At 37.5% G+C, this 27,337-nt stretch overlaps 2 protein-coding genes across 3 annotated transcripts in view; one reads left to right on the plus strand and one right to left on the minus strand.

Annotated features, from left to right (window-relative positions):
• Positions 1 to 27,337, minus strand: part of LOC139115819 (nucleoporin Nup37-like) — a 600,123-nt gene that overhangs the window by 25,643 nt on the left and 547,143 nt on the right. The gene's annotated exons all lie outside the window — the stretch shown is intronic.
• Positions 6,165 to 16,798, plus strand: LOC139115852 (metallophosphoesterase domain-containing protein 1-like). Of its 2 annotated transcripts, XM_070678248.1 has the most exons (7): positions 6,165 to 6,289; positions 7,866 to 7,957; positions 11,046 to 11,192; positions 11,585 to 11,786; positions 12,688 to 14,517; positions 15,072 to 15,182; positions 15,446 to 16,798. In XM_070678248.1, the coding sequence occupies exons 3-5, from the start codon at positions 11,096 to 11,098 to the stop codon at positions 12,779 to 12,781; spliced, it is 393 nt and encodes a 130-aa protein (XP_070534349.1). In that variant the 5' UTR covers positions 6,165 to 6,289; positions 7,866 to 7,957; positions 11,046 to 11,095; the 3' UTR covers positions 12,782 to 14,517; positions 15,072 to 15,182; positions 15,446 to 16,798. The 2 variants fall into 2 exon arrangements, with proteins under 2 accessions (XP_070534349.1, XP_070534359.1); XM_070678258.1 differs by lacking the exon at positions 15,072 to 15,182.

The raw sequence follows: 27,337 nt of genomic DNA on the forward strand, positions 1-27,337 counted from the left end.
GTATTTCTTTCTTTGTCAGAAACCACAACTTTGATAATAATATCAATATCAAAAGATTAGCAATTGCAGGAATCGAAAATGATAATAATGCAACATCTGACATTATTTACTGTATTACTTCCTTTGTAAAATATACAGTTTGGAATATTCGAAAGTCGGTTACTCTTGATGGGATTAAAGTTTCCCTTCAATCCTATGTCATGCAATTGAAATGTCATCTCTCCTCATGGATGAATACATTGTATTTCATTTATAAGATGATGAACAAAACTGAGGATTTTATCACAAAGTTTTCAAGCCTTGTAAGACTGGAAGGAGAAGAATGCATCCTGAATGCATTCATATGATGATCTTTGTAATCAAACAGCTAATTATTTGTTTTTTCACACAAGACGCATTGTAATTTTAACGCATTCACAGTTATGTAGATTTGTTTTATTTGTGACTATGTTGAAATAAATTTATCTTTTTCAAAAAAAAAAAAAAAAAAAATAAGTTAAAACCATTTTCATGAATGCCGTAACGCACAGCAAATCAAGTTTTCTTCAATTCGACTCAAAATTTTTTTCACCTTCCCTTAGAGGGCACACTGATTGTGATGATTGGTTTGCCATCTCTCTGTTTTGAACAATCTATTCATATGTTAATAACCAAACAAAAGAATGTATTTCATGAAAACATTCAAATTATATTTATATTGTTATGAAAATTATCCATCTATCTAATTTTCAAGGCTGTTGAGAACATTGATGTAGTGATGTTTTCATAATAAGCTAATATGCATCATGTGAGTGTTGACAAGTCAAGGAAAAGACCAAATACTCTCCAATTGTACTAATTTTCTCAAATTTCCACACAGATCTGGTGGTGTAGTGTTGCTTGCACAGCATGGTAAGATCTGAGTCGAAATACTCTAGAAAGTAGACTGGAACTTATCTGTAAACAGGTAAGTTGAATGTTGAGGATGGGGAGAATTATGGGGGCAGTGCAAGAAGGGTTGCTTGAGGTAAATGTTCTAGTGAGGGTAAGATAGAGTGTTGAAAGAGAGAGGACTTGGAGGGACAGATGTTTGAGAGATACGAAGGGTATAAGCTGTGTCCAAACTGACACGCCACTCACTCAGGAAAGGTTTCATTAATACAAGACAATTACCTATTATGAATATCAGTGCATGGCTACTGGGCCAAAAAGTTCAGAAATTTCTGAATGGACTCAAAGGTTTGTGTACTGGTGTGATTGGTTTCTTATTATTGAGGCATAAAATAAAAACAAATGTGGGTTTCAGAAAATGAGAACAAAAAATATCTGAGGTAGGTTGGTTACCAGACACCCACGCATTTTAGTTTTCTTGCGTAAATCAAAGTTACAGTAGCATATCAAATTGATTTTTTTTGTACTCTAAATCATTTTGACATGTTTAAATGTCAGTGTCAGGTCATTGTATTTCTCTAACACACTTCCATTTGGTTTTCATGGTAAATGTCTGGTATGAGGCCGAGGGGTGCGTAATCTTTGCAGTGATGAATTAAGTACTGTATGTATGTAGGTGTTTTACATACATACAGTAATATGCTGATACCTTTAGTCTTACAATATCAATTTACTGGTTATGGTTATATTATGAGATTATTAGGAAAATACCACAAAGTATACACAAGGACATCAGCATACAGTGTATCACCCAATGTAAAGCTGAGGGCAAACCACAATGCTCTGTCCAAGTGCATACTTTGTGGTATTTTCCTAATACCTTTACTGTGCATCATACATTTGTTTCTTGTGATTTCTTTTACATATACAAAATGAAAATATCTCGCCAACACTCATATGTACAGATACACAATGAGTCACATGCTGAGTCTTCCTGTTTACAAGCGATTAAGAGACTCAATCTAGCAATCATCCAATGCCTCATTCCATTTTTAAAGAGGGTGTCTAATGCACCATGCATCATGCTTTCATTTAAAACAACTATTTAGCATGAATTGTTCATGGATATTTGCCATCAACAACTGTATTAAATACAAATAATCCACAGGGAAACTTTACCCTCTCAGGAGTGATATAATGCAGGAAGGATAACCACTTTGGAAATAATGATGACTATGAATAAAATTGAATACAATTGTATCAAACAATCTCATGGCTATATTTTTACAATGATAGTGAACTATCAAATGCCTAGTCATAGAAGACAAACAGAAACACAACCTGACAACTCAAGTGACAGAAACTGGGGGTCAAATGAGCAATGTATTTAATTGATTGACTCACCTATGCAACAACATTACATGTACATTTCATTCATATTATTTGCTGTCATAGTATATCAGACAAGGATGACATCATCTGCCCTGGCCTGTCAGTCGGACAGATGACATACGACGGCTAGATATGTACGCATACAACCTGTATTAAGAAGCAGAATATTTGATGTTTCAACATGCTGTAGATTGACATCAGGCTGGGACGACGTGGCTTGTCAGTCCGCCAGATGACAGCTAGATATGTACATATGTACATACCGGTATAAAACCTGTGTTAGCATAAAGGGAGTGGATGAACACTCAACAAAACCTATTGTTGTTTTGATTTATTTGTAGATGATTTAATCAATGTAGTAAATGAACTTGCCATGGGATATGCATCAGAAGAAACAACATCTCTTCTAGGACGCTTACACAGACCATTGCCTCCAGTAGAGGAACCTGTTAGATTGTTTTCACTTAGATATGATGCGGATTGGTGCAATTCAGACAACTTGTTAGCTATGCCAGGTATGATCAGTTAAATTATTTTGGCAGTAGAATACACTAGTCTTGTAAAATTGTAATCACCCAATCATGCCAATTAATGTGGATTTTCTTCTTGATTTCAGTATACAGTATGTCAGATTTAAATGTGGATTTTCTTCTTGATTTCAGTATACAGTATGTCAAATTTTAAATTAACAATATTCTGTCTTCGATTCATATTATAAAAAAAGAATCATCCTGTCTTCCCCTATCAGAAAATCTGGCCAAGGCAAACTATTTTCAATGACACCTTTACCGAGTATATTTTCTTTACATTGTGCATCATTGTCATTTCCTGTTTCTTGCTCTAACGTAGAAGTTAAATGGCTTAGTGGTAGAAATGCCTGCATTAGACTTCCTTTCCCCGGACTTCAACAACTGTCCAATTATTATAGCATGAACTGTACTGAAATAGGTGGCATAGCTACTATGTGTTTCATTACCATTGTGCAGCCCACACTTTGACAGAAGTGTTTTTCCGCTGTGTCTGAGTTGAAACGTGCTGGTACTATTCCACTGTTTGGGGTATGTTGCAGATGAAGGCTGCATATCTTTTCAAAAGCCAAAAGCATACCGGTACATTCTGTGTCATCCAAGGATTCAGTGGAAGGTAGCATTTCTGTCTTTTAGCAGGTGGGGTGTTGTGATCTGAAGCTACTTCTTGACGCCATTCTTTGAACCACAGGTGTGCTGATCGTAGTTTCTGAAGTCTGTCATCACTCATAGATATCACTATTCTGTGATCCCGGAACACTGATAGGCATCATTTTAAAAGTGGTATAGCCACAAATTAATGACGGCAAATCGCTGTAAACAATTCAAAGTGCTATAATTACAATGCACCTGTGTTTGTGTACGGCGATTTGACATCATCAGTTTGTGGCTATACCACTTGTAAAATGGCGCTCACTGATATGATATTACTTATTTGTTCAAGAAATTCAATGACACTGTTGAGTTGTGTTCCATCAGACAGACTAGACTGATAGCATTTCATTAGATGCAACATGTCTTCATTCAACATGTCTTCAGCAAGATGATTACACATCTTCTCAGCATTACTTGGTGCTAGATGAGTATCTGAAATCTTCTGATAAATATGTCCACTGTTCACATCTCTATCCCATTTGACTGCTCTCACCCATTGATTCCATTCAATAGGTAGACCATTCTTCACTAAGGCTCTCTTATGTTGTCCTTCAACATGACCACTAGAAAGGACTGCATTTCTCAACTTCTTCATGTTGTGGGAGAAATCTTTTGCATGGATGATAGATGAGGTCTGGTTAACTAGATTTTGACTGGTCTTGTAGCAATCTGGAAATTTGACTCAGAGAATTGCCAGTTTTCTTCCCCACCATCTTGCAGAATATACCGGTAGTCTACTTGGAAGTTAAAATCATAGAGTTTAGCGATTAGATACCAGAAAATTGTGTGCAGTTCTTATGCCTTTATTAATGTACATGGGAAATGGCAAACTGGAAATCTGAATCCAGTGTATCCCAGGAACACAACCTGTAGTACTTGACTTCCAGATGCTGTGTTACTTTATTTTCTTTCAATAGTTGCAAGTTGAAAGCTTCGTCTCAGATATCAAACCAACCTAATAGTGTAGGTTTGTCATCCTTCAGCGATAACAACACACCTTCCTGGATCTTGGTTTTTAGTGTCCGTGGGGACTTATAGGTTTGATCATGTTTGTGCGTGTGTGTGTGCGTCCGTGTGTGCGTCCGTCCGTCCGTCCGTCCATTCACGCAGATATCTCAGAGATGCCTGCAGTGATTCCATTCAAACTTGGTACAAGGATTACTTCATATGTCATACATATGCACGTTGATTTGATTTGTGATACGATCCAATATGGCCGCCGTGCGGCCATTTTATTACGATTTTTTCATGTACAGAGCCATAACTCAGACATGTTTCAACCAATTTTATTCAAAGTTGGTACAAGGACATTGACCAATGTCATAGATATGCACGCCAATTGGTTTTGTGATACTATCCAATATGGCTGCCGTGCGGCCATTTTATTACGATTTTTTCATGTACAGAGACCTAACTCAGACATGTTTCAACCGATTTTATTCAAAGTTGGTACAAGGACATTGACCTATGTCATACATATGCACGTTGATTTGTTTTGTGATACGATCGAATATGGCCGCCAGGCGGCCATTTTATTACGATTTTTTCATGTACGGAGCCATTAAACTCAGACATGTTTCAACTGATTTTATTCAAAGTTGGTACAAGGACATTGACCAATGTCATAGATATGCACGTCAATTTGTTTTGTGATACTATCCAATATGGCTGCCGTGCAGCCATTTTGTTACGATTTTTTCATGTACAAAGCCATAACTCGGGCATATCTCAACTGATTTTATACAAAGTTGGTACAAGGACATTGACCTATGTCATACATATGCACGTTGATTCGTTTCCTGATACGATCCCATATGGCTGCCAGGTGGCCATTTTATTAAGATTTTTTCATGTACAGAGACCTAACTCAGACATGTTTCAACTGATTTTATTCAAAGTTGGTAAAAGGACATTGACCAATGTCATAGATATGCACGTCAATTGGTTTGTGATACGATCCAATATGGCTGCCGTGCGGCCATTTTGTTACGATTTTTTTATGTACGAAGCCATAACTCAGGCATATCTCAACCGATTTTAATTACAGTTAGTACAAGGACATTGACCTATGTCATACATGTGCATGTTGATTTGTTTTGTGATACGATCCAATAAATTAAATTAATTGCCAATTTGCATTTACAAGATGAACTTTTGTTTTTAGGGTGAACGTCCAGAAGCACTGCATCAAACTTTATAAAATATGGTACCAGTGATAATCTATCAGTGTTATGATAGGATGCAAAAATGTTTTGCAACATCCTGTTGATTAATTCCTAATTGACTCATTTAATGAACTTTAGGATGGTGGCCTACATTGCTTTTATGTTTTCATCACCATGGAACTCATTCTTGGCCATTGAGCGCATCTGTACCAAAGTATTTTTATCACAGACCTAATTAATGAAGAGGACTCTATCCTCTCTGAGGACTTGTAATCAAAGTACCCATTAACAAGTGGGGACTGTGTCATCAACGATGACTTGTTTCATGTATAAGACCACCAGCCCATCCATTTGCTGGCAGCTTTGCTTCCATGGCTGCCTCATGCGTCCACTGTAGAACATCTTTATTGATGCCGCTGACTTGATGGATTCTATTGTTGTATCTTCTTAGTTGTCTGTTGGAGGGAAGGATACACATGTTGCTGTCTTTCAGATCACAGTATGATCTTGGACTTCTTGCACACAGATGTAAACATATGCATGCTTATGACATTTGTATCCCATTTCATACTTTTGGTGTTTATATTTTGTTTCATTTTCAGAGCTTCATGTTGACTCTGCAGAAGAACGTTCATGTGTTCTAGGGCTCTTGAAAATACTTTGTTTAAGATTTTCAGCTACGTAAGTCACCTTGGTTATCAACATGCAATTCATGACAGTGTCAAAATGGTCATCCTTGGGGCCATTTTATCTGCAAAACTATTATCACAGTTTTCCTTCTTCATACATGCACGTCTGACTTGTCTTCCCAGGCATCTCTTTGACTTCTGTATCAAGTTGTTGCACACCATGAAAGCACCTTAAAGCATTGTCTTGATCTCAATGTAAATGCTGACTCCTTGCCTCCACTAGTGCTCACTTGCTCCACTAAACAGGCCCTTTTTACACCAAATCTTTCTTCCTCTGTGATGGGAGTGCCTCTGCATATTTTCAACTTTTGTACAGATGCAATGAAATTTCCCAGATTTTCCTTTGTAGAAATGAGTTTTGATGCAATTTCATTCACTTCCAAGTCAATTGATTTTCCATGTACTGTATGTCTAACTGCCACTTCATATAGCTGTCCAAGATGACTTCCTGATTGACAATGTTACAAATTTTGTCAGTGCAGGCTATACCAAATCGATGGTAACACTGTGTAGGCTCAATGAATACGGTTGCACGTAAGCAATTTGGGAGGCTCTGAAAGTCTATAGGCGAGTCTTTTGTACTGGTTTTCCAGGTGATTCCCCTGTACAGTCCCATAGTTTTACCAGTAGTCTTATCTCTGGCGGTCGACACTTTAACATTTGGAAAGACTTTTTTGATTATTCTTCCAACAGTACCTTTGTTAGTAGCAGTACAACCAGATTGCGTTGAAGCTGTGTATGATGGAGACACTGTGCACTTATTGTTCCATTTGGGTCACTCTCAATATGACATTGAATCCTGTAAATGAAATGTATAAATTACCTTTATCAAAAATGATCAGCATATTATCAGGCCAAACTAATGAGATTCTTTGTTTTGTGTCTCATCAAAATTTGAAAGGTAAGCAGTCAAATCATTGCACAAAAATTTACCATGGGCATAGTTTAATTTGTTGATGTCAGGTCTTTTTAGGATTTTACTACAATACAATTGAATTTTATAATCTGAATATTGTGTATCAGCTATGTACGTTCTTGTATATTTGTGTATTTATGTACTATATGGAACACCACAGGAGATAAACGCTATGTACCGGTATACTATTGTGTGCCATTATGTTCATATAAGTAATTATATCATACCAGTATATTGATGGTGCAACTACAGCGATCTGATTGGGAAAGCTGTCAAAAGAACTGTGGTATATTCATGATATACCACGGCTGGCATACGCACGAGCTCTCGGGCTTGAGCAAAAATCCGTTTTTGACGTTCTATGCAAGAATTTCAATACACTGTTGTGATATAATAGCAATAAAGCACATCCAGCGACAGTGAACAAACCGGTTTTGACCAGTTCACTTTATATATGCACTCACTATCGCTGGTGCACATATGTCATGAAATGGTCAAAATCTCATGGCATGCCATTGCCGGATGTGCTTTATTGCTTCTACAGAAACGGGTATATCGAGTATTTTACCTAGTGATATACCCCTCAGAGGAATACGGTCACCTCTAATTTTAATACAAAATCTTGAACATATCAAAATATTTTTATTTCTAGGAGAAGCTGTTATTTACAAAAGTGAGGATCATGCATATGGCGATGTAAATTTCCTCAGAAAGAGTCGTGTACCTTCTTCCTTGCATTTCAAGGTAGGTGAACCAGTGATATTGATTGTTAATCTTTCTGATAATCTCATCAATGGGCTATGTGGTTAAGTAGTAGCTCTGGATGGAGATACCATAACACTACAGTTTCCATCCACTGGACAAAATGGTGCCATTAGACGATACAATCACAGTGCATACTGTCCAATTTCTAAGAAAAACATGTCACACAGTTTTGCTTTGATAGCACACAAAGGCCAAAGTCAGACACTGAGAAGAGTTGAAATTGATTTTAGGAACGTGTCACGACCGGGGCAGATTGGAGTTGCCATCAGGAGTCTAGCCAGTGAGAAAAAGGCTTACGCATTCTGAATTTCAATGCCACTCTATTGAACTGTCAGCCAAATGCAGTAGAGATATTTTACTGTAGGTAAACAATTGGTCTTCATGAAGACGGCCATTGTTGTAAGCAACCTGTCAACTCAAACACAGTTACCAGTACCAGTTTGGAACCTGCTGTACACTTACCACAGGATGATAGTGATGTGATGAGTGAAGAAGAAATCACTAGAGTGCTAGAATCACTAATGAAGTAATAGATGACAAAAAAACAGATAAGTCTGATCAACAAATACATCAGTCTGAGTGTGTCTATGGAAGTGTCTCATCAACACCTGACCCTCCAACTGTGATGCCAGATGATATGTTGATCAGTGAGGATCAGCTTTTGGCAGAAGTGTATGATGATCCTGTTACTGAAGCCCAGCTACAGTTCAATAATCACATGCAGTACTGTGTTGAACATCCTGAAAAGGTCAAAGGCTTTTCTGACAGTCTGTGGTACAACCTACACTCCGCTTTTGAGACAGGTATCAGGCAGCAAGGATGAAAATCAGCACACTACAGCATTTTACCACAGAGTTGCACTTTTCACATTGGATTATGATTATAAAATATATGTTCAGTCCGTATTTGATAACACCCAACCAGATTCATCCCAATATCAAGCAGCACTTTTTTTCATTTCACATGTTAAAGCAAGTGTTGTCGAACAGACTGCCCTTCAAGTAAAAAGCAGAGCCATAACATTGGCTCAGACCATGCAAAGAAATGTCTTCAGAAATTCACCTTGAGGAAGAGACAAGATACGGTACATACCGGTACATGTACATGCACATGGTTGGCTTGTTGTCAAATTAATGCACAGGAAAAAGGATTGGTTAAAAGATATCTATGCAGCAGAAAGGTAATAATGTTAGTAGGGAAGACAGATAAACAGGTACAACACTTAGAAAGGCAATAATGTTAGCAAGGAAGACAGATAAATAAGCACAACAAAGAAAGACCACAACTGAAGATTACCTGTCAGAATATTTACAAGACAAAGAGTCCCTGAAGAGACTAAACATAAACAAAACATTTGAGAAAGCCTTTGTAATATCAATGATGCTACCTTTAATTTTTTCTCACTCCTTGATGATAGTGTGAGGAAATTAGAAAGCAAAGAGAATATAAATATCCATGGTTAAGAGTTTTATAACTTCATGTCAAGTGAATTGCTCAGGAATGAAGATGTGGAAAAAAACATGGATGGACTTGTTCACTGCAGATTGTGTCACACAAGAGTCAATATCTCTTGCATGGCTACCATATGGATAAACCATGCTAATTAAGTCAATGCTTACAGAAGTCATTTAGAAGTACATATTGATGTCTTCTGCTCAATTCAGAAATGAGTATCTTCGAAGTGTCAAAGTCCAGAAAGAAGAAGCTCAAGGAAGCAAATAACAATATCAAAGCGTGGTACCAGTTACAAGTCCTCCATGAATGAACTGTATGAAGACAGAAGGAGTAACAAAATGGCTTCACACAGATACCTACAGAGTCAAGTGGAATCCAATCCCAATTTATTTGATTCCAGAGAATTCACAGAGGCAGAGTTGAAAATAATCTGTATGGCGTAAGATATTCTATTTTCCAGGCCAACACAAAGTTTGTGACAGGAATGAAATTAAGTAGCATAATTTTATCAGTTGACAGAGTGCCAAAACAAACAATATTGTCTAGGGGTATAACCCAAGGTAGGATATACTGGTTAGGTTGTATTGTTGAGCTGGGATGTTACTTTACAAAACTACAATTATGGACAATTCTTAAACATTCTGCATGAATTCATGACTGACAAATTAATCAACATCAGTTCAACAGTTACCATGTTCTCTTTGCTGTAACATTTCGCTATTTCTTGAGTAGTTGAGTTATGTACCAACTGCAATTTTTGGTTCAAATCCCTGAAGTAGGACAAAAAAACTCAATATTTGGCTTATCAACACAGCATACATGTTTACAGATCACAGTTATTATTTGAAATTGAATTCAAATCGAGATTAGAATTCATTTGTCAACTACATCAATGGCCATTACACATACGGTATACCGGTACAGGCTGTGTTGATAATCAGAATATTGGGCACTTTACATGGTTTAGCAAGGGCCAGAACTCTAGTTGATGCACAGGACCTCAATACTAAATGAATAGCTGAAAGTTACAGCTAATGGCCCTTTAACAAGAAGAAATCTTGTATTAAATGGGTTAATAACCCAAGCCAATAATTTTAATCCTTGTTCATAACTTGGATTTAAATGGATGCGTTCCTTGAGCTAACAATTGGCAACAAAAAGACAGGGATACCAATGCTGATACAACAAAATCAGCTTCCTTTCAGTATACATATCTTTCTAAGTAAACAGCAAGGACCATTTAAGGAAAGAATACACAGCAGGTATTGTACAAAATATACATATACAAGCAGTGCATTTATACACATGTAAACTAGGAAGTGCTGATTAAATCTCTTCACTGTTTTCCTAGGAAGATAGGAAAATTGAAAGGGAAATTGATAGGAATGTCACATTTGTATGATCAAGTTCTTTCTATTGCAAACAGTCGTAGTTGCTCTTTGAAGTTAAAACTAAAAGTGAATGAAGATGTTCGAGGGACTCATAGATTGGGTTTGTCTCTGCACCTGTGTTACTTTTTTGAATAACTTCTAGCATGTCTTACCTTATTCTTGTGTTATTAGCATACAATACAGTATCATGCATCACTGTTCTGTCTTATTCACACTATTAGGTCATACAAGACGTGTATGTGAGTCAGACACCCATTCACAGACCCATAAAATGGATCCTCTACCAGATGGAGATGTTCTAATACACTCTGGAAATTTCACTCAACAGGGGTTGCCTCAAGAAGTTGTGAAATTTAACGATTGGCTAGGTTAGTTACTGACATTCCCTGTATATACCGGGGGGGGGGGGGGGGGGGGGGGGGGGGGTATATCAACTGCTAAGTCAACTACACCAAAAACCAGCTCAGTGTGACTCCTTAACACATTAACCAAAACTAACTTTGCCTCAGTCCCCTCCTTCCCCAATGCAGCTCAGTTCTAACCTAACTTGGTCTGATATATTTTTCAGACTATCCCAGAGAATGCATTAAAATAAACTCATATAGGTGTTGGCTTGTTTTTCTCTTTCTATTCCATGCAAATCCAAATCAGTTGTCATGGCACTTTATTAAGGGGGATGTTCAGAGATTTTGGCAAACAAAATAAAAAACTCTCCACCTCATCTGAAGACTTCTGCCATTTATTACAATTATCTTCACAGGTACACTACCATACAAACACAAGATTGTCATTGCTGGTAATCATGAGTTGTCCTTTGACCCCGTTACAATCAAATCATGGCAGTGCATGCAGAGATTTGATGAAAGTGAACTGAAAGATATGTATTTGAAACTTACCAACTGTACTTACTTGGAAGATTCAGAAACCAATGTTCTGGGATTCAGAATCTATGGTTCACCATGGTAAGTCTTGAATAAAATGTCAAACCAAATGCTCACTATTGTATTGGCATTCAAAGAATGTGTAGTGATATCAAAGTGATCCAGAGTCTAGAGAGATTATGGCAAAGTAATACTTACTGTACCATGTACATAATAAAGGGAAAAATATTATTTGGTATAGTAGTGTGTTATGTTTCCCTTGAGACAAAAGACCAAATGCTCACTATTGTACAGTCAAAACCTGTGTACAGTGGTCACACAAGGGACTAAGAAAAAGGGACCACTGTATGGAGGTGGCCATTTTAACAACTCTATTGTTAAAGTGGGAATTTGGCAAAGTACTTTTGAAGAGGTCATGGATGACTTCAAGTATGAAGATTCAGTTGAATTTCTGAAATGCAAACAATGTGTACGGTACTATGCAAGACACACCCACATGTACTCTTACCTGGTAAGTTTTTGTCCAGTTTAGCAAAATCATGTTGAAACAAATCTAACACATCTGATTGTCAAGCAAGGATATACAATTATCATCTTCAGCTGTAAAGAGATCTGTGTTTATACTCTATGTGTTTTGTCACAAAGAAAACATAACACACTCCAAGTGAAATACCTTATGATTTTTTCCCCATTGATGTCTACATGCTCTGTATGTATGACTTTGCTAGTGTCACTATTTTGATTAAACTCTATAATCATGTGCCAAGCGCTCCAACCACCACCTGCAACGATAAATATGTTTGCAAATGTTATAAAGGTTTGCCCAAACTTCTATCACCAGCAGTAAATATCATTTATGTGTTACTTTTGTTCAGTAACAAAGACAATTATATCAATATTGATTCTCAGTAATGCATATTCCAACAGGAAGTTTGATGCTTAGATAAATTGTTTGCCATTTTCTTACATTTTTTCCACCAAGGCAACCAGAATTTTTTGACTGGAGTTTAACCTTCCAAGGGGTCAACCAATGCTGGACGTATGGAACAAAATTCCTGATGGCGTTGATATTTTAATTACCCATGTACCAGGTATGTAAGGGTAGCTCAAACCCCTAACTGGGACCGCCAACTGGGACTCCCAGTTGGCTTAAAATGCACTCTGGGACCGGTCCCAGAAGCGAACTGGGACTGGTCCCAGTTGGCCTCTGGGACCGGTCCCAGTTGGCTTCCAGGACCAGTCCCAGTTGGCTTCAAAATTAACTCTAGGACCACGGCCGCGGTCCTAGTTGGCCTCCAGGATCAGTTCCAGTACACTTCAGGGACACATCCAATTTGTGAACTGGGACCACTATGAAAAAAACCCAGTTACTGGTACTTAATACTAACAATCTGTTAATGTTTTCATTTTTTACTCTGCCATAATCGTAGGTATACGCGACATTTAATAGATCCCAACTATTAAAGGCCAAAGTAATTTAATTCTTTGTTTTGTCTGTGTGCACATACTAGGGTTTTTTCTACTGCCAATGGTTTGAATAGGATTTTACTTAGCTTTCCTGATTACAAAATTTCACATCTTGTAGTATAACTTATGATGATCACGATGAAAGGAAGTTTCTGATGATTTTTGTATAGACACTTATGTTGTTACATGGAAATAATCAAGAAAATATAAGGTGTGTTTTGATTTTCTTGTATGTGTTTTAGTACTGCCTTCCCGCTCATGTTTCGAAACATTTGAGTGGGCGCGCTAAACAAAGAATTTGATTACTTTGGTCTTACTGCGATGTACTCATTCTTAGCACTAGTAAGTCCTGTGCTATGGTGTGTGTTGAAATCTTACTGCACGGATCACGTTGATAGAGAGACTGTGTACTGAATCAGATGAAAAAAGGAGATGAAAATAACTATGCAAGACTAGCAATTAACTCATCAAGGCTTTCATTACATTAAAAACAGCAAACAAAATATTTAACGAAAACCCGCTGTGTTTTAATAGAATTGCAATTCACTTGCAGTATATGACTGATATCTTAATTAATTTGGACCTATACCGGTAGTTATATTTATGAACAGATAGACACAAATAGGAGAGGGGCAACCATTAGTGCATGCATGTACTGTTACAGCAGAATCATTTCATTGTGATGCGAGGAAAAAATAGACATCAATGAGGTGATAATAGTCCCATTACATTTTAAGACAAAGGGTTTTGAATATACAAGTCAACAACATGCACTGCTTCAAAACTTCATTGACAGCTATAGCTAGTAGCATATGTAGTATATGCTGTCTCAGTGTTTTCTATTTCAGTCTGTATGTCTGTCATAGCTCTATGGAGCTACGAGTCCCAGAATTGAAATGAGACCTGACTGTCCTTGAATGAAACTGGGAGATGTTAGCTTTCCCACACAAAAAACACATAATTTTCACAACAGTACAGAGAATATGAATAAAACAAGTGCATACAATTGCTACAAAAGGCATATAGTGGGATGGGAAACTTCTTTCCCGTTAATGTTATCGTTTCGTCATTACAGCATGGAGGTACCTTACCTCCATGGTACAGTTCATTTGATACAAGTGTGTTTCCCCACAATCATAATGGTCCCAGTTACTTCGAGCTAGTACGCTTCTGGGACCAGTCCTGGAGGCCAACTTGGACCGGTCCCAGTTCGCTTCTGGGACCGGTCCCAAAAGTGAACTGGGACCGGTCCCAGAGTGCATTTTAAGCCAACTGGGAGTCCCAGTTGGCGGTCCCAGTTGGGGGGTTTGAGCTACCCTTACATACCTCCATGGACCTCCCTTAGGTGAGTAATGTGTGTGTGTGTATTCAATCTTGTACACATGCAAATATTTCAAAAGTGGTCTGCTGCATGTTCTTCATGCAATGCTTCAAAGTGTATATTTTCATGAAGTTTGGTGTTTGTCAAAATCTCTGTTTGTTTTATGAACCTTGCTGACATTAGTATTAAACAATAAGAGTAATGGTTACTTTACTGTCGGTCATTTGGCAGCCATGCATCAAGCCAAGCTAGGTCAGACATTAGGATGCACCTATAGTTTCAGCACCAATCGCAGTAACTTTTGATATATCTAATTATTGCCATTACATATGTTTGGGTAAACAAGTTTATAGTTTATTATGTCCCCAGGAGATGTAAAATTTGTACCAATGTACAACAAAAGGACAGGTAGTCATGTAGCGATAACTGACTCACAGATAAAGTTTTATATGAATTAAATAAGAACTACATGTAATGTTTATATGGTTCTTGTATATATTCTCATTAATACATAACATGTATATTACCGGTATATACATTCTTAGAAGTTAGTAGATTATTGATATTCTGTACTTAAGGTCATGGAGATAAAACCATGTCAGAGCAGAGAGCTGGCTGTATGGAATTACTGAATACAATTCAGAAACGAGTGAAACCAAAATATCATATCTTTGGACACATACATGAAGGTATTAATGTACTCATTTCAAAAGTTTTTGACTGCCGGAATAACAACTTGATAATTTTCATTTCTCATTTTAATTAGATGTCTGCAAAAGTTTGTCTCTCATAAGTTTCTGACATGTTAAAATTTTCCAGACACAAGAAAGTTTGACTGACATATATTCAAGTTATTGAAATTTTTCTCCACTCCTTTCAAACCAATTCTCATAAATTTGCCATATAGTGTCTATCGTATATTTACCTATTTTCCATATATTTTGTCGGACAGGTTACAGAGTGACATCCGATGGCATAACTCATATCAACAACTCAACATCCACCCTCAGATACAGACCCATCAACAAACCGGTCATATTTGATTTTAAGCCATCCTGAACTCATTACAGCTTTGAAACCAAGTTTGTCTGCTCCACAATATTGCAATAATAGGAAGTGTATCCCACAAAGACAAGTATACAAACCAAAAATACCATACTGTACATAATCGGTACTGCTACAACCATACACTGGTATTGCAATCAAATCCACCACTGCTAAATAATTTTGTGTGTGAAGACCTGTGGTGTTTTTGTAAATATGGTATATTATAAAATGGAATTATGAGATTGTGTGTTTATATAATGTAGTGACTAGGAGAAATATTTACGTACTGTCAGGGTAGGTCTATTGTAGTATGTACCTTGAAGATGAAAGACCTTAACTTTTGTTCAAATTTTCTTATCGAAAATTTCAATCATTCATTCTCTTACCAGACCTACAATAAAAATTAGGGATCACCATGCAAAGTTTGGTACTAGAGAAACACATTACCCAGCAAATTCGAAATTGAAAATAACTACCATACCAGTAATAACTCTAACTCAGTGGGGAAAATGAAATTTTCGGTTTTCAAAAGACTCAGACGGTATAAAATTTTCCTTCTCCAAGAACTTTCAAACGGGCCCTAACAAGTGGTAGATCAGGAAAAAATTTGAAAATTTGAGTCATAATATCTGTCTCCGAGGCGCATTCTACTTTAACTAAGGGTGAAGACAATATACAAAACTTCCCTAGAACATGCAGATCATCATCTTATTCCCGGATGTGTTAGAGATATAAGCCTCATACATGTATTTGTAGCTTTGATAGAGCACTGATATCAGATAACATGTTGTGAAAGCTTGATCTAGTCAACCACAGGAAGTAAATGTACAAATAGCTCCACATAGGGTAAAAATAACAGACCAAGCCTATGGAAGAGATTAGTTCAAGTATAAAGAGGTCTACTCACTATTCTCAGACACGACTTCTTGACTGTTGCAAGAGCTTGATTGGTCGATATTTTCTACAGAAAACGGGATAATCTTAATGTTCGTAGGCCAGGTCAAAACTGAACGTAGAGTAATGTCCTGTGGGTAAAATTATTCTGAACATGTAAATAGAAAGCTGGATCGAAGGCTGCGGTGTCTTATATATTAAGTCTTTAATCCAGATTATGATACATATCAAAAGTATAACCATCATGTTGTGCTTGTCAGTTATCTTATCAAACAAACATTTACACTAAAAAAGTACAACCTTGGAAATTGGTTTTTTACCCTTATTTGTATCAATAAAAAAGGATTGTAAGTGTTTATAATTACCATCATACCTCGTACATGTATGTGTTTGTATCAGGGCTATTGCTCCAATAAAAGGTATCAGGGAAATTCATTTTGCATGTTTGTTTCCATGTTATCTTGATGCAGTAGGTAAACATAAAACTATTATCCGAGGAAAACACTTAAAAATCGGTCGTTTGAGGGTTCAATCTAAGGAGGAACTTAAAGAGCGCCCTCAAACGACATATTTTAGTCTTTTCAAACGACGGATTTATAAGTCTGTCTCTGGAAGGACAGTTGAAGTATATACATCCCAGTCAGTATAATGACTTGAATTAGTTTTAGAAATATAATGAATTGAATTTCTTTAAATTTTACTATTAAACCTGGAATTTTTTTTGTCCTACAGCAGCAGAATATTTGTGTTATTTTGTCTCCATACTTCAAAGACACAGATACCCAATCCAAAGAGGGAGGGAGTAGAGAATATTTCGGGAAGATCAGTCTTGTCAACTGAAATACCACTTTCTCTCTTAGACTTAAAACACCTTAACTGTTTTGTGTTTATTACTGTTATTGGTATATTATTTAATATACACCTGTAAGATGTACAATCAAGATTATTGAAGGGATAGATCCAATCTTCTTCAATGATTCCATGACAGTCACTGATTTCAAATTGTCTACTGCATTCAAATTCCTTCCCCTTTATAGAAAAAAGAACAAGCTTATAGGAGTACAATTGGTGGATTCACTTATCAGACTCCATATACGTTCATGTGCTGCACAACATCTTAGTAAGCCACAGTCACCAGTTTTGTAAAATTCCGCTCTTCGCCTATGTGCCCGATCGACATGTGTCCATGTACATAAGCCTCTTCTCATACGCCGTATGCACACACGTCTAAGGGGCGCTCTTTAATGATTTCAATCGACTGTATGTGTGGTCTATTTTTACTCCTTCATTTATATAGAACAACACAGAGAACTTTGCCTGAATCAACATCATTACCATGTCATGTGTGAGGCATTTATATCAAAAGCGACGCATCATATGCTTGCTATTAACCTGATGCACTTACTTACATGGTACAAGTAGATGCACTTTATGAATTCCAATTGAAAACAATGAGATTGTCCCTCAAAACCCCAAAGGGTGGGGGAGCAAATTACGTACTTTAAAGAAAAAAAAACGGAAGAAAGTACAAGATTCATTCCGTTTTTACTTTAATATGCCACTGGTATAATTACGCCCTTCAAATGATTGTTAAAGTATTTCCTTTTGTATGAATGCAGTTTGTGTTCGTCCAGTGTAACTTCTTCGAAATGATGTGAATTATACAGGTCTAAATGTCATCTGTTTCCCGTACGGTCTGTCAAATACACAATTCATCTGTTCACCGAATTCTCGCTTTGTCTTCAACAACGCCCTCTACTGTCTTAAATTTCGCAAAGGTGTATGGTGCAGCTACATCGGGCTGCAGGAAAAGGAGAGAACTGAGAATTTTACCAGTGATTTAACTCATTTTCACATCTGCTTCATTCTGTAAGGAACGATTCTGATTTCCTTTCGCTTGAACGATGCAATGATGTTGATAAAATAGGATTCATATCATGTGCTTGCTATATTTTGTAAATAGGCCCTATATAAGCACAAAGTGGTTCTGCCATGAAGCTTGGCTCTGTCCACAAGCGTCTGAAAGGACCACCTTCATTGCACACAAGAACCAATTGAAAATATATAAGGTGGTAGGCTGCATTCAAACGACCTCTTGAGGCAGAGCGGGAGAATTGACAGGGGAGATTTAAATTACCATGCGTATGTTGGGCCCTTAGAATAGAGAACTCAAAACAAATATTCCAACATTTCCCCACACTCACTTTCAAAACTGTCTCTGATTGATATGAAATATTATGTTAGCTTGTCTTTTAAATAAAATGTCACAAAATAAATTGTATTGAAAACAAATTCTCTGCTGTGTATTTACCTTTAAGAATTCGTACAAAAACATACATTAAACAAGTACTTTTTGACATCCGTAGGCATTAACCCAGATCACGAGGAACTGCTCCAGTCGTTTTGTTCTATGCGAGAACAGAAACACTAATTTTGTTTTACATAGTTAAGTACAAAGATTACAGTGAGCCGCATGTTCCAAGGCACAATATTTAGGATTTATGAAACACCCCGTCCACAACTTTTCCAGGATTCTATGGTAGAGACAGGAAACCAAATGTTTCAGTTTAAAGTTGTAACACTAAATGCCAGCTGTTGATAACTGTTCTAAAACAACTTTTTAGACCCCATTTCCATACATTGGCACTGAAACAGCGCGAGTCACACTGGGTCACTTTTAATAGGAGGCAAATGGAACAGTATACACACTCTGACTAGCCTTTCAGTAACAACTCAGATTTTTTGGCCAGAAGAGGCCACACATCGAAAATATCGGTCCATTCCGTAATTAGGCCAGTTTTACTATGAGGGGCGGGGCAGGGTTTCAAATTTTATGGCAAGTCAGAAGGTCCGGGGGAGGCATTTGAAAATATCAGAGAAATTGCTTTGGATTCCCGAAGGTTGTTTGTGAATACAGTCTTATCACAATTTCGACTTAGCAAGATGTCTTCACGTTTTGTTTTGTTTTCTTTGAGTGTTCTGTTGCAATCTTTAAAAAAATCTTTTCCCCTAGAGACATATGCAATTCATACAGAGCTAACAGTTAGAAACACCTCACCGTTTAGTCAACTTTCCTCAAAACAATATAAACACTATATATAGCTCAGTGACCCGAACAATGTAAATTGAAGTTCAATGTGACACTCATTTTTGCGAAAATCGATGAACATCCTTCTACAACGTTGCTGTTGGAGCACCATTCAACTATTACGTCAAAAGCAAGAATTAAAGGTACAGCTGTGGTGTCATCGTGCAATTTTCGGCAACATATCGACTCTTTATGGGAAACGCAGTTAAAGGTAAAATATTAAAGGTATACACAGGAAACTCGTTGAACGCAAGAAACGGTCTCTGATATATCGTTTCAAAACTTCTAGAGTGAGTGTTCGACAAAAGAGTACTTACAAGCCAAAGAGCCGGAATGATACACAAAACACGAAAGATTGTATGCTTTCATTTTATTTATACACATTGCTCGAAAATGATGGATTTGAAGTGGTTGTAACACTTCAGTACAAGGCGCCAAAACCTTCAAACCTTCAAAGTTAGGACTAGAACGTGAGATCCGTGGCCAGTTGGTTGTTTAAATACAGTTATTTTATTAATTTATGGGACTGCCATCTTCGCTTGCCAAGAGTATTTTCTTCGGGCGAGACATGTTCGGTAGAGTATACTGTGGCGACTAACTCAAGCCACGAGGACGGTACGGTGTATAGTTTCGTAAAGGTACCTTTATTTGAAAGATTTTCTCAATAAAATCAGCGACCCATCAACATATAATCTCAATGACAAAATACATTTTTCAGTAACTGTCTCATATTGTTTCGTTTAAGCACTCCTATCACAATTGTCAATCAATGTATTCGTCATTGATTGGTTTGCAATAGGATTGTCCTCAAAAGTGAGTTTTCACAGTGGAGACACAATAAATGTCTCCCCCAAGAGGTGAACAAGTGTATAGGGAAATATTTGCCAGTTTCACAGCAGCCTGGACTGGAAGGAAATGATTCACTATCAAATAATTCCCTCAATCGAAGAATAATGCGTGTTTCTAAAATGCTTGCAATCCTCTCTATCCTGCAACCTCAAATTATTCTCTCTTTGATTTTTATTTATAACTAAATAATGCTCGAATTTGTCGAAATTTTCGTTCTTTTTTACATGTCACCGCACTAAAAATTTTAACACTAGACGAAGATATTAAAGTTTATGAGACACGTTGGGAAATGGACACGATATTGACACCATCTATTTCCTCCGAAATACATCTGTATTAAGGAATTTCTATCGAACAGGTACGATAAACTATAATTTTATTTGTAAAATGACATTAAACGCCTATATGCAGACCTAGGCCTGTCGAATTCATAATCTTCTGAACCACATTTCTTATCGTTTGTGCATAAACAGACGGTGACAGCATCTGATCGGCTACGTAGCTCATAGTCTCTACCGTACACACCGTGTCCCTAGCGGTTTTGTAAATCGAGCACCTACGCCTAGCAACATTAAGGACAGTTATGTTTGACTTTTAACTGATGAGTTTTGGCTCAGACCGATTGGACAACGTGTCGACATTGAAGATATACACCGTAGCTCGACGTAATAGCTTGTGCCTGTCGCCGTTGAGAACTTCATCAGAACTTCCAGTTAATGTTTTACCATCAGGCATAGATGATTTTAGACTCCCGCAACGTGATTGGCGTATTGTCATCAGACGCTATGAGATGTTATATGATTCAGGGTGCCCAAAATTAGGTTATTGAGTCATACGAACTGTAACCTAGTTTGGCAACTGTTGATATTTCCATTGGCAGGCCGCCTAATCTGGAATTATGCAGTCAACTAGATGTCATAGATATTAACCAATGGCTTCCCCGATGAAGGAATCAAGGGCGGAGAATCTGTGACCAATCAAAGAATTGCGAAAAAAAAATCCATGAGAAACGCCCCTCGTTGGCCAGCTTGCTGAGCTAGATTATACAACGGTTACGCTAGCCTGAGAGTAAACCGTGATATACGGACCTTGATATCAGGGAACGAGACGCCCGACGAGATAACGCTTGTACCAAGCAAATGCCTGTTGAGAATCAACAGCTATAAGTGTATGTGTTGTAGAAGATAGGTGACGGAATGTAAAATAAATAAATTCGAAATTTGCAGTTATCTAGAGATTGTACCGAGACTTAAAACTTTATGCACTTACAAACAGGTAAAAAGTTTTTTCTTTGCAGAAAATTGAATGCAGCATGGTGAACCTTGTTCTCGACAAAGCGGCCATTACCGTGTGACTGCATGTATATACAAATGTCAGATTGCGCTCGACTATAATTTACGGCTAAGGCAAAACCCAGCTTGTTCGTTATGCACTAGCATAGTTTTTTAAGTATTCAGAGATCATACTTGATGGCAGATTTACCGATACAACGTGGGATGGACATAGAGGGATGAATATTTTTTAAAAAGCACTTGCTCACTGTGGCAATATATTTTTTTTTCAAAGGCCAAACTCTGCATGCAATTTCCAGGTTGTTATCGTTGATTCTACAGCAACACGTCAAAAACATGAAAATTGTGTTTTCTGCTCACGTCTGAATAGCTTTAGATATTTCATCGTGTCAGCTAGTAACATCTTCAATACAACAATGCCATTAATCATCGTGACAGCTTTCAATCAATATACAGGTATTTGCATACAAAACCAAATACAGTCGTGTAGGCCTGCCCCAAATCTGCGCATATGAGGACAACTAAATTTCTGAGCAGAGGAGCTTAAAATAAAAGCAGGATCGAAAACAAGATCAGACCACTTTTGCGCGTCCCTTGACGAGCACCTCATAATACAGTGCGTTGCACGTAGTTCTTGCCTCTTTTAGCTGATTTTGATAGCTAAAATTTAAGATGGCCAAAGTTAATCCGTTGCGTAGCTTGTTCTTTGATGTAGCTCAAGCTTTATCGGAAGATGAGGCGGACACTTTAAAACTTCTGTTAAGGGGTAAACAGATCGCTATTCGCGAAATTGAAGGAATGCACAAAGCTGAGGAGACCTTCATCAAGCTTGAAGAAATGGGCATTATATCAGAAACGGATCTGTCATTGCTGAAAGAACTTCTTGGGAAGCTAAAACGAGGACCCCTCGTCGAACTGGTTGAAAGTGTCGAGGCACAGCTGCGTGAAAGTCGCATGGGTGACGGAGAGAGGCGACAGTATGACCAGAGCACAGGTAAACTAGGGTCATTATTCTTGTGAATATCAAGGTGACATAATGCATACTGCGATGGCATTACAAAACATGGCATTTTTAACGTCATTACTTTATTTGCATCGCTGGAATATATAATCCTACTAGCTAGACGACTACAACGGAAAACTATCCGTTTCTAACTTACTAGCCGATACGACACTGGGGTATACTAAGTAACCTCCCCTTGTCCACAGCATGGCAGACAAGGCATCGTAATATTCGACAGATTAAAATTGCAGTGGAGTTTTGCGTTTACAAAGGTATTTATTACGAGTGAGACTCTGTTCGTATATACATTTATGAAAATACTTTTGTTACAAACAGCCGAGCGATAAAAACATGAATAAGCAGTACGTTTACTTATATGACTGCAAGCGTCGCAAACATTGATTTGACAACTTTTCCGGAATGCAAATGACATTTCAATACCTAGGAATTACAAATAAAAACAAAATTGACACTGTGCAATACGATTTTGAAAATGATGCATAATTCCTCTCAGTCATGAATAGCATGCAATTCTCCACTATTGGGAAAATGTTGCCGTGAGTGTGTAATACATGAGTTTCCAGTCTCTTATGCAAAGATGTTGTAGCGCAGGTTTGGGAAATTAAGAAAAGACGTCAACAAATATTTCTTTCATCTCTGATGTGAGATTGTCAGGTAAATTGACTTGGATTCTCATTATCCTCATCATGGGAGAACTACTAACCATTATAATCATAGTTCCTAAGAAAATCTAGAAATGATTAGTGCACGAAGGGAAGGAATATCTTTAGATAGGTAACAATTTTTATTTTTTGACCAGTGGCTGAAGATAGATTTTTCTATCTCAATTTAACCAATATGCTGATATTCGGGCGAACAAAGTTTTTCACTTGTAGCCTTCTGTATCAACACTTGTTTACTCTGTCACGGTCTGAATTTACATGAGTACGATTGCGTAAGCCGACACCACGCTTGTGTAAGTTACCTTCAAAAAGCAACTGTAAAGAAATTGGGGACCACGGCAATTTTCTCGGTAACTATGCATGGATAGACAACAAACGTTGTTGGTGTCACAAAGAATTAGATTTATTTTTTTGCCAACCTTCTTCTCTGACTCTTGCAATGAAAAGAAAAGTGAAATGTGTCAACATATCACTCTCGTCCAAAATAAAAGTGCTTCTGTCTCATAATATGCCGGAGTCACTTTCTTCATCAGCAATCACACATGAGCTACACCCGAAATTCGAACACATAATGCAAGTCAAGTGAAACGCGCGCCCAATTTATAGCTTCCCCTCCGCGACGAGCGCTTATATAACATTTGTATGGCGCGAAACACGATTTCGTGGAGTGACTGTATACGGAGGAGTAGGGTCGCTAACAGCTCTGTACTTTGATGACAAAAAGTTGGAAAATATGAAAATATCGTGATTTCAAGAGCATAGAGAGTAATGTGATCATAAACATGCTACGTTCGTCGGTGAAAAGTGATTATTATGGCAAAATTAACTGAAATTCGGACATTTTTTGTTAACCTAGCTTGTTTTAAACTTGGAAATAGGTCGTTACGTTGTTTGACACGCTGTCTATCAAAGGTGTGACACGACCAACGGTGTCAATGGGTAAATGTTAGCGGTGTTCAGGAATGAATTGATTGACGGTAAAGGTAGATGGAAGCTCTATCGCTCGAGGTAAAGGTGGCATAGCCATGGGGTTCTACAGTAGTCGTCTACCCATCAACGTTACTTCTCATTGTCTTGGAGCTACAAGACGCAGTCGATATACCTCGGATTTAAACTTATCGGTTATGCAATCGATTACTTTTAGTACCAACGCTGTACTTGATTGAGGCGTACAATCAAACTCTTAGACTATAATGCGGCAATGATTTTCGATTCAAAGATGAACATAAGTAAATTTTGGCTAGACTAAAAAGTCACTAAGACTATAAGTCCTCGGGTATCATGTTATAATGGTTTTCTACATACCAGAAATATGACGAATTGAAAAACTGAGAAGAGCATGTTTTTTAATTTGATGACTGTATATGATTATCACATTTAGTGAAATAAATATTTGTCTGTCTATACGTTTACTCGAAAACACTCTTAAATATTTTTTACGAGACTGACGTAAGTTTGAATATAATATTTTTGTCACAACGAAATAATATATCCTTGTAAAATTCCAAAAATACGACACTATTGAAAACCCTGATATTTCTAACTGTAGCAAAATTAATTTATTCTCGATTTTACAATTGACAGATTCGCCACCACCTAAGCGCCCAAGATACCCTCTTGGAATACCGGAGCCTGAATATCCAGGTGAGTAAATATAGTATATTAAGTTTCATTTCATTTTTGTCACGATCCAAAATGCACAAATTGGTTTATTTCCGTACCCTCATGGCTGGCGTTTACCTTTAAAGCACAAATTTTGGATCTTGTAGAAAATTTTCCTTTTCACTGTCCCTTTTTTAATTTTCTGACTAAAATTCAGTAAATTGAAGCCTTAAAAGGGTTTGCTTCTCATTCTTGCGCACGTCGCATCAGCGCTTTTCACGTTGGATTGATTAAAAACATGGAAAATGATCAAATTTACGTAGTAGGCAGAAAATGCTAATATCTGTAGGCTAGTATTATATTTCGTCATCATCCGTTGTCAAACTTACCGCTGATTAGATAAAATGATTTTCCTAGTTTCATGATGGTAATTGTATTTCATTTTGTGTGCTAAAACGACGAACTAAAATAAATAGTCACCCTAATTTCGCAGTGTTGGTCGCAAATATCGTAGCATTTGTAAGATTTCCTTTTAATATTCAATAGCAAAATTATGGAGTAAATACGGATAGTTTTCAATCGGATTCGAAACCACAACATACGGCATCAGTCGCCTAGCTGAGAGGCCAGAGACAGAACCAGTCGGCTAAATCTCCACTCCCTATACGGTTAATCGACAAAACTTTACGGCAGTTTTTATTCATATTAGGAATATACAAGGTTAAGAAGTTAAATATTTCATACTTTATCAGATATGTTTGCGCGCTCATTGAATAATAATGACATTATTGCCCTCAACTTTTAAAAACAATCCTGGTTCTTGGGAAACTCTTCTTGTGGAATAAATTGTCAATTCAAGTATTAAATATTCGCATCTAGGTACCTTTTCCCGCTATTTGAATAGGTGCGATAAAAATAATTTGTACGCATTGTAATTGTGTCAAAGTAAGGTATACACATTGTTCCTCGTCCTCTAAAAGTGTCTACGCCGTTCCGAAAACAACAATTTTGAAAATCAATCTGCATGCCTTGGTGTTGAGTTCTACCCATGTCTCACATTGATAGTTGCGCGCTGTAGATAAGCTAGTAAAAGTTGCAGATGGGTGTGTCCCCTAAAGCCCAGTACGAAGTTCACGCGAAGGCTTATTTCACACCTCTAAAACTCTCCTTGAAAATAACTGTGAATTGCGACCGGGATTCTGTTTACCGCTGAACTACCTCACTCGGTACAATTTCTACATTGTTCGTTTTATGGCTGCGAGAACGAAGGCGATTCGGTGGTGAATTTTACCCAAGTCCCTTATCGTTACCTGACTTGATCCCCCCTCCCCAAATTGAGAAATTTGACGCACGTCTGTCTCGGAAACAAAGTTAAAGAATATTCGATGTAATTGTTTTCCGAGTCGGATTTACGCCTTTGTCAACTTACAACTACCACTGCATGGATATAAAACATTCTATTACCTCCATGCAATTCTTAGTAGGCAAAAAACGCATTTTACTTTTGAAATTTCGTGAATTGCCACTAAGTTATGGTCAACTTGACTGTCACTGTTCGTCTATGACATTAATCATTGTGACACGTGTCAATCAAAGTATAGATATTGAATACAAAACTAACTGATAATCATTTCGGCCGGCTCCGAATTTGCGCATATGAGGACAACTTAATTTCTGCGCAAAGTGCCTTAAAATAAACGCAGGATCGAAAAGCTACACCATACCAGTTTAGCGTGTGTCTTTACGAGCACCTTATAATACGGCGCAGTGCACTTACGTAGTTTCTGCCTCTTTTAGCAGATTTTAATAGTTACAAATCAAGTTGGCCAAAGTTAGTCCGCTGCGTAGCTTGTTCGTTGATGTAGCTAACGAGTTATCGCAAGATAGGCTGGAGACTTTAAAACAGCTTTTGAAGGGTAAACAGATCGCTATTCGTGAGATTGCAAAATGCAAACAGCTGAGGACATCTTCATCGTGCTTGAATTGGCGCTTCTGTCGGGAACGAATCTAGCATTGCTGAAAGACCTTATTAAAACCCTTAAACGAACACTTCTCGTCAACAAGGTTGAAAACGTTTGAGGCAGAGCTGCGTAAAAGTTGCACGGGTGGAGGAGACGGACAACAGCATGACCAGAGCACAGGTAAGCTAGGGCCACTTTCGCGTGAAAATCAAAGTTACATGATGCATACCATGGCATTACAAAAAAGTATATGTAATTTTACTTTTTTGCATCGCTGACATATATTATACTACTAGTCGGACGGCCACAACGGGAAAAACTATCGGTCCCTAACTTACAAGCCGAAAGGACACGGAGGTATAATTTCCCGTGAGCGCGTTGCACTCTGTATAGCAAACCAAGCATCGCAATATTCGACAAATAGA

The sequence above is a fragment of the Ptychodera flava genome, chromosome 2 (assembly GCF_041260155.1).
Source record: "Ptychodera flava strain L36383 chromosome 2, AS_Pfla_20210202, whole genome shotgun sequence".
Lineage (NCBI taxonomy): Eukaryota > Metazoa > Hemichordata > Enteropneusta > Ptychoderidae > Ptychodera > Ptychodera flava.

Bases quoted from the DNA above. Each gene is read 5' to 3' on its own strand.
- LOC139115852 (XM_070678248.1), top strand. From the start codon at position 11,096: ATGGATCCTCTACCAGATGGAGATGTTCTAATACACTCTGGAAATTTC. The intron at 11,193-11,584 runs GTTAGTTACTGA...TTATCTTCACAG, and splicing joins GAAATTTAACGATTGGCTAG to GTACACTACCATACAAACAC. The intron at 11,787-12,687 runs GTAAGTCTTGAA...TTTTCCACCAAG, and splicing joins AGAATCTATGGTTCACCATG to GCAACCAGAATTTTTTGACT.